The following is an 11,466-nucleotide window of genomic DNA, read 5'->3' as shown; positions in this document are numbered from 1 at the left end:
TCATACTAATTACACTGATCTACGCGTGATTTTGTCATGAATTCCTAATTTTATATAATTTCCAAGAGTGTTTTTAATGCTTAGCCCTAAGGGCTATGTATAGCATTACCCTAGAAAAAATTACTCCGTATATTAAGTATTAAGGAGTCGTTTAGTTGGGGTATTTATCAAAGAAAACAGAAATTAACTACCTTTATTCCTTTGTTGTTTATTAGGTCGTTTTTCCCATTTCTTTTATCTTCTCCATTCCCCAATAATCCTTCCAAGTTGATTCCTCACCCTCTCTCAGTCTTTCTATTCTCATTCAGTCATTCCTTTAACCACCACTCTCCTACCTACTCACACCACTAAAAAAAACCAACCATCGCACCACTGCCTTTCCCCCTACCCTTCGTTGGTCCTCCCCCACCCCCTGCCTATAAAACATTTGGTCAGCCCTCCCCCACCTTTAAAACCCTAGACGAAGGGGATAGCCGATGAGGGGTAGCGAGTGGGGGTTGGAGAAGTTGGAAAAGTGAAGAAAATAGGGGGTGGTGTAACACTGGTGTTAGGGTTGTTCATCAGTCAAAGGCCGAATCGACTTGGACCAAAACGAAAATTAGAATTTCAAGAACCGAAAAATCAGACCGATTAAGTTGGGACCAAACCTGGACCAGACCAGACCTCTTTGGACCGATTTTAGAATTTTTTTTAAAAAAAACATTAAATCTTTAATAACTTTATGGAAAACTCAAAAAAAAACAAAAAAAAAGAGAAAAACAATATTATAACGTCTTTTTATGTATGATTAGTACAACAAAGCTTATACAATTAAATTTTTCTAAACATATAAGGATAAAATTAATCATTATTAAAGGTTTCATGCATAATTTTGAGTAAAAAAATCGATTCGGTCCAAAACCTATACACGAAATCGGAGCGATTTAGAAGTTGTCGAGACTCGTGTCGGAATTTCACATAACGGGATGTATCCCGAGGTCATATAATATTGTGGTACCCATATATGACCATTATACGACTACGTAAAGGCCCCATGAAAGCTTATAGCCAATATAAGAGGTGTGTACGAAACCATGGTAAACATCTCAGCAATTTTTATTTGCGAGCGAAAAAAAGCTAAAAAAATCCAAAATTAAAGGCTATTATCCACGTTTTTTGAGGAATTTTGGAGGTTTCGGGGTCCGATATCGAAAATTCTTGAGGTAATAGGGGATACATTTTGGGGTCATATAATGACGTTTGGAACCATATATATATGATCATTAAATGTTGTCATAAACGTCCGTGGTAGACATGAGTTAAACGAAATCGGTGCAAGTTGTAAACGGGTAAATTGACCATTTAAAGGCAAATTGGATGATTTCGCCCGCCCAATTGGACTCCCGGAGGGTATTAGAGACCATGGTAAACATCTCAAAAAAATTTATTTCCAGGCGAAAAAAGTCAAAAAAATCCAAATTTAAAGGCTACTATCCACGCTTTTTGAGAATTTTGGAGGTTTTTGGGGCCCGATGTCGTCTTGAGATACTATAGGATATATCTCAGGGTCATATAATGCCGTTTGGAACCATATATGATCATTATATGTTGTCCCAAACGTCCTTGGTAGGCATGAGTTAACGAAATCAGTGCAAGTTATAAACGGGTAAGTTGAAAGTTTAAAGGCAAATTGGATAAACCCAATTAGACTCTGGGATAGTATTAGGTACCACGGTAAACATCTCAGCAATTTTTGTTTCAGGTCGAAAAAAAGTCAAAAAAATCAAAAATTGAAAGCTATCCACGCTTTTTGAAAATTTTTGTAAGTTTCTAGACCCGTTGTTGAAAAGTCTTGAGATATTATGGGATATATCTCGGGGTCATATATACTGTTGTGAACCATATATGATCATTATATGTTTGTCATAAACGTCCGTGGTAAGCATGAGTTAACAAATCGGTGCAAGTTATAAAATGGTAAATTAACCGTTTAAAGGAAAATTGAGTGATTCCGCCCACTCAATTGGACTCCAGAAGAGTATTAGGGACCATGGTAAACATCTCGTCAATTTTTATTTCAGGTGGAAAAAAAAAAGTCAAACAAATCCAAAATTGAAGACTATTTTTCACGCTTTTTGAGGAATTTTGTAGGTTTCTAGGCCCGGTGTCGAAAAGTCTTGAGATAATATGGGATATATCTCGGGGTCATATAATGATGTTTGGAACCATATATGATCATTATATGTTATCACAAACGTCCGTGGTAAGCATGAGTTAACAAAATAGGTGCAAGTTATAAACGGTAAATTGACCGTTTAAAGGCAAATTGGATGATTTCGCCCACCAAATTGGACTACAGGAGGGTATTAGGGACCATGGTAAACATTTCATCAATTTTTATTTCAGGTCGAAAAAAGTAAAAAAAAAAACTCTAAAATTGAAGGCATCTATGATTTTTGAGGAATTTTGGCGGTTTCGGGGCCGGTGTCAAAAAGTCTTGAGATACTATGAGATATATCTCGAATTCTCGAGGTGATATAATGTCGTTTGGAACCATATATGATCATTTTATGTTGTCACAAATGTCCGTGATAGGCATGAGTTAACGATATCGGTGCAAGTTATAAACGGTTAAGTTGACCGTTTAAAGGAAAATTGGATAATTCCGCCTACCCAATTGGACTCTAGGATAAAATTAGGGACCATGGCAAACATCTCGTCAATTTTTATTATAGCTCGAAAAAAACTCAAAAAAATCCAAAATTAAAGGCTATTATCCACGCTTTTTGAGAAATTTTGTAGGTTTAAAGGCCCGGTGTCGAAAAGTCTTGAGATACTATGGGATATATTTCGGTGTCATATAATGCTGTTTGGAACCATATATGATCATTATATGTTGTCATAAACGTTCGTGGTAGGAATGGGTTAACGAAATCGGTGAAAATTGTAAATGGGTAAATTAAACGTTTAAAGACAAGTTGGATGATTCCGCCCGCCAAATGGCCTCAAGGAGAGTATTAGGGACCATGGTAAACATCTCGGAATTTTTTATTTCCGGTCGAAAATAAGTCAAAAAAATCCAAAATTGAAGGCTATTATCCATGCTTTTTGAGGAATTTTGGAAGTTTCGGGTCCCGGTGTCGAAAAGTCTTGAGATACTATGGGATATATATCGGGGTCATATAATGCCGTTTGGAACCATATATGATCATTATAAGTTACCACAAACGTCTGTGGTAGCCATGAGTTAACGAAATCGGTGCAAGTTATAAACGGGTAAATTGACCAATTAAAGGCAAATTGGATGATTTCGCCCACCCAATTGGACTCCGGGAGAGTATTAGGGACCATGGTAAACATCTCGTCAATTTTTATTTCAGGTCGAAAAAAAAGTCAAAAAAATCCAAAATTGAAGGCTATTATCCATGCTTTTTGAGAAATTTTGGAGGTTTCGGGGCCGGTGTTGAAAAGTCTTGAGATACTATGGGATATATATCGAGGTAAAATAATGTCGTTTGGAACCATATATAATCATTTTATGTTGTCACAAATGTCCGTGGTAGGCATGGGTTAACGAAATATGTGCAAGTTAAAAACGGGTAAGTTGACCGTTTAAAGGCAAATTAGATAATTCCGCCCACCCAATTGGACTCTAGGATAATATTAGGGACTATGGTAAACATCTCAGAAATTTTTATTTCAGGTCGAAAAAAACTCAAAAAAATCCAAAATTGAAGGCTATTATCCACGGTTTTTGAGAAATTTTCTAGGTTTCTAGGCCTGGTGTCGAAAAGTGTTGAGATACTATGTGATATATCTCGGGGTCATATAATGCCGTATGGAACCATATATGATCATTATATGCTGTCACAAACGTCCGTGGTAGGCATGAGTTAACGAAATCGATGCAAGTTATAAACGGGTAAATTGACCGTTTAAGGGCATATTGGATGATTCCGCCCACCCAATTGGACTCCCATAGGATATTGGAGACCATGGTAAACATCTCGGAATTTTTTATTTCCGGTCGAAAATAAGTCAAAAAAATCCAAAATTGAAGGCTATTATCCATGCTTTTTGAGGAATTTTGGAAGTTTCGGGTCCCGGTGTCGAAAAGTCTTGAGATACTATGGGATATATATCGGGGTCATATAATGCCGTTTGGAACCATATATGATCATTATAAGTTACCACAAACGTCTGTGGTAGCCATGAGTTAACGAAATCGGTGCAAGTTATAAACGGGTAAATTGACCGATTAAAGGAAAATTGGATGATTTCGCCCACCCAATTGGACTCCGGGAGAGTATTAGGGACCATGGTAAACATCTCGTCAATTTTTATTTCAGGTCGAAAAAAAAGTCAAAAAATCCAAAATTGAAGGCTATTATCCATGCTTTTTGAGAAATTTTGGAGGTTTCGGGGCCGGTGTCGAAAAGTCTTGAGATACTATGGGATATGTTTCGGTGTCATATAATGCTGTATGGAACCATATATGATCATTATATGTTGTCACAAACGTCCGTGGTAGGCATGAGTTAACGAAATCGATGCAAGTTATAAACGGGTAAATTGACCGTTTAAGGGCATATTGGATGATTCCGCCCACCCAATTGGACTCCCATAGGATATTGGAGACCATGGTAAACGTCTCGGAATTTTTTATTTCCTGTCGAAAATAAGTCAAAAAAATCCAAAATTGAAGGCTATTATCTATGCTTTTTGAGGAATTTTGGAAGTTTCGGGTCCCGGTGTCGAAAAGTCTTGAGATACTATGGGATATATATCGGGGTCATATAATGCCGTTTGGAACCATATATGATCATTATAAGTTACCACAAACGTCTGTGGTAGCCATGAGTTAACGAAATCGGTGCAAGTTATAAACGGGTAAATTGACCGATTAAAGGCAAATTGGATGATTTCGCCCACCCAATTGGACTCCGGGAGAGTATTAGGGACCATGGTAAACATCTCGTCAATTTTTATTTCAGGTCGAAAAAAAAGTCAAAAAAATCCAAAATTGAAGGCTATTATCCATGCTTTTTGAGAAATTTTGGAGGTTTCGGGGCCGGTGTTGAAAAGTCTTGAGATACTATGGGATATATATCGAGGTAAAATAATGTCGTTTGGAACCATATATAATCATTTTATGTTGTCACAAATGTCCGTGGTAGGCATGGGTTAACGAAATATGTGCAAGTTAAAAACGGGTAAGTTGACCGTTTAAAGGCAAATTAGATAATTCCGCCCACCCAATTGGACTCTAGGATAATATTAGGGACTATGGTAAACATCTCAGAAATTTTTATTTCAGGTCGAAAAAAACTCAAAAAAATCCAAAATTGAAGGCTATTATCCACGGTTTTTGAGAAATTTTCTAGGTTTCTAGGCCTGGTGTCGAAAAGTGTTGAGATACTATGTGATATATCTCGGGGTCATATAATGCCGTATGGAACCATATATGATCATTATATGCTGTCACAAACGTCCGTGGTAGGCATGAGTTAACGAAATCGATGCAAGTTATAAACGGGTAAATTGACCGTTTAAGGGCATATTGGATGATTCCGCCCACCCAATTGGACTCCCATAGGATATTGGAGACCATGGTAAACATCTCGGAATTTTTTATTTCCGGTCGAAAATAAGTCAAAAAAATCCAAAATTGAAGGCTATTATCCATGCTTTTTGAGGAATTTTGGAAGTTTCGGGTCCCGGTGTCGAAAAGTCTTGAGATACTATGGGATATATATCGGGGTCATATAATGCCGTTTGGAACCATATATGATCATTATAAGTTACCACAAACGTCTGTGGTAGCCATGAGTTAACGAAATCGGTGCAAGTTATAAACGGGTAAATTGACCGATTAAAGGCAAATTGGATGATTTCGCCCACCCAATTGGACTCCGGGAGAGTATTAGGAACCATGGTAAACATCTCGTCAATTTTTATTTCAGGTCGAAAAAAAAGTTAAAAAAATCCAAAATTGAAGGCTATTATCCATGCTTTTTGAGAAATTTTGGAGGTTTCGGGGCCGGTGTCGAAAAGTCTTGAGATACTATGGGATATATATCGAGGTAAAATAATGTCGTTTGGAACCATATATAATCATTTTATGTTGTCACAAATGTCCGTGGTAGGCATGGGTTAACGAAATCTGTGCAAGTTAAAAACGGGTAAGTTGACCGTTTAAAGGCAAATTGGATAATTCCGCCCACCCAATTGGACTCTAGGATAGTATTAGGGACCATGGTAAACATCTCGGCAATTTTTATTTTAGGTCGAAAAACAACCCAAAAAAATCCAAAATTGAAGGCTATTATCCACGCTTTTTGAGGAATTTTGTATGTTTCGAGGCTCGGTGTCGAAAAGTCTTTAGTTACTATGGGATATATCTCGGGGTCTTATAATGCCGTTTGGAACCATATATGAGCATTATATGTTGTCACAAACGTCCGTGGTAGGCATGAGTTAACGAAATCAGTGCATTATAAACGGGTAAATTGACCGTTTAAGGGCATATTGGATGATTCCGTCCACCTAATTGGACTCCCGGAGAGTATAGGGACCATGGTAAACATCTCGACAATTTTTATTTGCGGGCAAAAAAAATTCAAAAAATTCCAAAATTGAAGGCTATTATCCACGTTTTTGAGGAATTTTTGAGGTTTTGGGCCCTGGTGCGCGAAAAGTCTTGAGGCTCTAGGGGATACATCTCGGGGTCATATAATGTCGTTTGGAAGCATATATGACTATTATATGTTGTCATAAATGTATGTGGTAGGCTTGAGTTTACGAAATCAATGCAAGTTGCGAAATGACCTGATTTGGACCGAACCAAACCGAAGACATAAAAAATGAATTTCTCAATTTGGAGACCGGACTAGTTATTGTGGCCCGGATTGATATTTGAACACCCCTAGGTCGTGTAGTGGTGGTTGTTCGGAGAAGGTGGCTTGTTTCCCTCTTTTATTTTTTATTTTTTATTTTTTTAAACTAAACAACAACGTAAATTTAAGGGGTTTTCATTTCAATCTCTTTTTTTCCTTTGTTCCTTCCATTCCGTGCAAATGTCCTAGAAACCTAGTGTCACGGTCCGGGAGTTATGACCCCGAAACGTGCGGCGCGCTCTAGCCTTTTGGCGGCAATAACGCTATCCTTGAGCGGAAGAGGGGCTTGCGAGCACAGAACAACACAAGCGGGCAATTAAATCAAAGAGCACTCACGTCTATTTGGGCAACGGAGTGCGGGTGGTCGGGGCTTGTGACGGCCGATAATTCAAGGCGGGCACAAGAGGGTCCGAACCACGAGTTCTTAGTGCATCAAGTTGGTTTGGAGGGGAGAAATTATGCAAGTAAGACACAATATCTATAAAGGTCTAACAACAAACAAGCATAAGAGCAAAGCAACACTTGGTAGAAGGCTTAAGATTTCATTAATCATTCACCATCTAAAGAGCTTTAAATAACATAGTAGGAGAATCCCTAGTGAACACTGATCTGACAGTAACACAATAATGGGACCTCGAGCTAAGAAAGCATAAACTAAACTCTAGGAAAGCACTTAAAGGGAAACTAAAACATCAAAAGGAGTTGGATTCTAACACCTAGGTAGTGTATAGGAATTTGGAATTGATTAGAAATTTCAACTTCATCTGACACTTTTTAGGTTAACCAAACAAAATATCACAATCATAATTATGAAAGGAAGTAAAAGGTGGTGAAATTGAAAAAAATTGTTTTAAGTAATTACGGAGTAAAAACAATAAGGAAAGAAAAAAAGTGAGGTAAGAAAAAACAATGTTAACAAGATTTATGTCTTGTTTCCTAACTATTGGGAAAATTTCTTCCAATTATTAGGACGAAAATAGGAAAATGTACAAATTAGCTGGTAGACTTTAGGAAATGGGCCTACTCGAAAGGCGGCCCTATAGTCCATAACCCATTGAAATTTATAAGTACGTACAAAAAAAAATTTAGCCAGAGTTTTTGTTTAAAGAGAAAATGGAAATAATAATAGTGTCGGCGGCGTATTGTCAACCGACAGCCTCACATGGTCCCACTTTCACACGCCACCGCTCTGTGACTCCCGCGCATTCTTATAGTCCAGGCTTCCCGCCACGTATTAATTTGTTAAGTTGTTTCCGGTTAAGCTTTGTTTGCTCTAACTCTAATTACACTCGAGTTCGCGAGAAAAGTGGGTTTAATCAAATGTAGTGAAATAAATGGTTTTTTTTCTTTCACTTGAGGGGAGAAATAAATGGATTTAATTGGTTGAGAAAATACTCTAGGGGTAAAATATTTTTAATTACATTATATATAAGGTAAAATATTTAAGTTGGATGGAATAATGAAATTTTATGGTTTAATTAACTAAGTTTATAACATCTAATATCAAGAACTATAAAAAATTAAGGACCTGTTCTGATGAACTGTTTATGAGATAAAGAAACTAGGAACTAATTTAAACTGAAAATAAGCCGAAGAGAACAGGCTCTAACAATTAATTTTTCTAAAAAAAAAAAAAAACTAAGCTCTTTCAAGAACTCAATTGAAAAAATAAAAAATATTATTGTCATTCTCAAGACTCAAACCCACAACCTTCATTTCAGACAATAAAAACTCTCTTCCTACATGATCCAAGCACTCCTTAATAACAAGCTCAATCTTTTAATGTACAAATCGTTACACCATCAATTTTAAGAAATAAAAAAAAAGTGGTCACCATTACAATACATACATACATACAAATAATAAGCTAAAACGACCCTACCATGATCACCCCACCCTCCAATCCCTTCTTTCTATGCCTTAAAACAAAGTAATTCAAGGAAAGAAGGAATCAACCAGCCTGTTTCCAAAAACCCTTATTACCAATTAGCTGTTTCTCATTTCTCCCATTCTTCAACACTCCCTCCCTTAAACAAACTCCCCTCTATATTCTCCCTCTCTCTAAACCGACACTTTCATTTCCTCCTCCAACGCTTTCATTTCAACAACGCAAAAAAACCGACGCTTTTTTTTGCAATGAGCTCAATAGTTCAAACCATTCAACAAAGAACAACAAAGAGTTCATCACTTCCAATTTCATCATCACCTTCTTCTTCAGATGATCAACCAAGTTTACGAAGGCGGCTTTCGTCTCTTTCCTTAAACCTTCATCCTTCTTCAATCTCTGCTTCTCCTGCAACTTCATGGGCTATTCATCGGTCCAAGTCTCTGTCTTCCATGGGAGAAAACGCGGGAAGTTCGATCAAGAAATGGTGGGATTTGGGCTGGGCTTGGGTTTTGTCACGAAAGCCCACTTTTGTTCAAGATCTGGAAATGAATGAAGAAGAAAAACGTTTTCTTGGGTTTCAAAACAGGGGAAGTTTAATGCATCTGTTTTTTAAGGTTAAATCTGAGGTTAGGAAGATTCTTAGATACGATGATATGTCTCTTCCTCAGACTTTTAAGTATCAAAACCATAATGGTTCAATGAGAAGAGGTTCTACTCTTGGTTGAAAATTATTATTATGAAAAACAGAGTATTATTGCTTGATTAATTAATCTAATCAAGATTAATTCTTTATAATGAATAATTGATGTAATTTTTTTCATGTAATGTTGTATGCGTGGAGATCTTTGCAAACAAGATGAAAAGGATGAGAGGAAGATTGAATTCAGAAAATGGTGGGTGTTTTGGAGGTAGGATTTTGAAGGGTATATAGAATATTATTAGTAGTGATTAATATGATTGATATTACATGTTATTATTTGGTTAATTTTATTATTTGTTCATTATTTTTACAAGTATTGTTTTTTGGGTAGAATTGTTTGGTATTTTAGTGTAATTTGTAAAAATGTATGTACAAGTAATTATATTTCAATGTTTTGTTGTTTCTTTAAGAATGGGTAATCGAAAAAGGCCAATATTAATTCTTCTCCATTATTTTAGAAGCTGTATTATTGTACAATAATTGTTAAAAAAAAAAAAATAAAAAAAAATCAAGATTCTATTAGGGAAGAAAAGGGGAAATGACAGAGTTTTTTACACTTCTATAGCAAGTTAAAGGTTGCTTTTAAATGGAGCATAGTAACCAAAGTTGGTGCTTGTTAAAGTTGCAATAATATGCTCATTTAGTCATTTCACATAGAAAGAAGAATAATACCTATGTGCTACATTGCACTGGTGTTTTGCAAACTACATCATGGCCTTGGGAGCAATAAACATGTTGCCGACTTAATATGCGCGCTCTTTTACAAGTTTGCGTGTCATTACTGTTATGTACATTAAAATCGTAGTAAGCACCATACATTGCATGCACATTAAAAATTACGGAGTATAAGGCGTTACACACCTTTCTTTCGTATGAAGCATTACGAAGTGTTTACTCATAATTATTCAAAAAGCTTCAATTAAATACGTGTTATTTTTGTAATTCTTATAAATGTATTGTTTTTTCAATCCTCATGAATGCATGGATCATCAACTAACTAGATGATGAGTAATTTACTACTCGTACATTACAAAGTTAAACAAATATCCTATGAAAAGAGACCTTCCACAACTTTTGACAATTTGGTCAAATACTAAGAAGATTCAATTTTAACACAAGTATTATATTGTTGACAGAAGACAATTCTTTTGAATCAAGGAAATACAAAGTGGTGTACATGTAAGACACTAGTTATAAGCAACTAAGACGTGAAAAGTCAAAGTTAACAATAACGCAAAATAATCAAATACACGTGCTATTTTTAGTTGTTCTAAAACGCGTTAAGTTGCAACTCTTACCGCAAATGGCGTAATTCTCAATAAGTCACTGTTACTACAGTAATATCTATATTGAAGAGTAATTAATTGCAATTCGTAATATGTAGTATGGGCTAAATTTTTTGGATCTAATTAATATCCGTTTTATAAGTCATTGTATGATCGTTCTATACGAGAGAGTGAGGGATAGCTCAAGTGGTTAGAGTTCTCTTCCCGGTTTTAGGAGATGTTGGAATCGATTTTCATTATTAGCCCTTGTAGGCTTGTAGCTCTCTAAACACCGGAAATATAAATGATTAAGATTTTGCCAAGAAGATTTATCAAGAACAAGCTAAATTACCTACTCCATAATAAACAAAAGACAACAATGATTATTATACTAATTAAAGCAATTATATGGGAGGTCTGACATAAAAATCCAAGTTGTCAAAATGTCTGATTCTATATTCCTATGGAAGATTATGTGTAGAGTACAAAAGCTGCAGACTAACCGTTGTTTTCAAGTTTATACAAAGATTAATTGTTCATTGACTGCAAGAATTAAGACATCTTATTTGCTTTGATGTGTCTTTCTTACCTCTTATGCTACCCAATAATTGAGAATAGGTTAACAATTAATGAGTGGGTAAATCATACTTACCTCGATTATATAAGATCAAAATATGTATCAAAAAAAGGTAATGATAAAAATCACGCATTTACTGTATTAACAAACCCTTAAAGTAG

At 35.9% G+C, this 11,466-nt stretch overlaps 1 protein-coding gene across 1 annotated transcript; it reads left to right on the top strand.

Annotated features, from left to right (window-relative positions):
• The first annotated feature begins 8,389 nt into the window (after positions 1–8,389).
• LOC110681927 lies at positions 8,390–9,908 on the top strand. Its single transcript, XM_021858105.1, has one exon. It carries the CDS (start codon positions 9,012–9,014, stop codon positions 9,486–9,488), a length of 477 nt encoding a protein of 158 aa, XP_021713797.1. The 5' UTR covers positions 8,390–9,011; the 3' UTR covers positions 9,489–9,908.
• The last annotated feature ends 1,558 nt before the right edge of the window (positions 9,909–11,466 follow it).

The sequence above is a fragment of the Chenopodium quinoa genome, unplaced genomic scaffold (genome assembly GCF_001683475.1).
Source record: "Chenopodium quinoa cultivar QQ74 unplaced genomic scaffold, ASM168347v1, whole genome shotgun sequence".
In the NCBI taxonomy this organism is placed as follows: Eukaryota; Viridiplantae; Streptophyta; class Magnoliopsida; order Caryophyllales; family Amaranthaceae; genus Chenopodium; species Chenopodium quinoa.
Note: the sequence above shows the minus strand (reverse complement) of the source record. Positions and strands in the feature narration are given on the sequence as shown.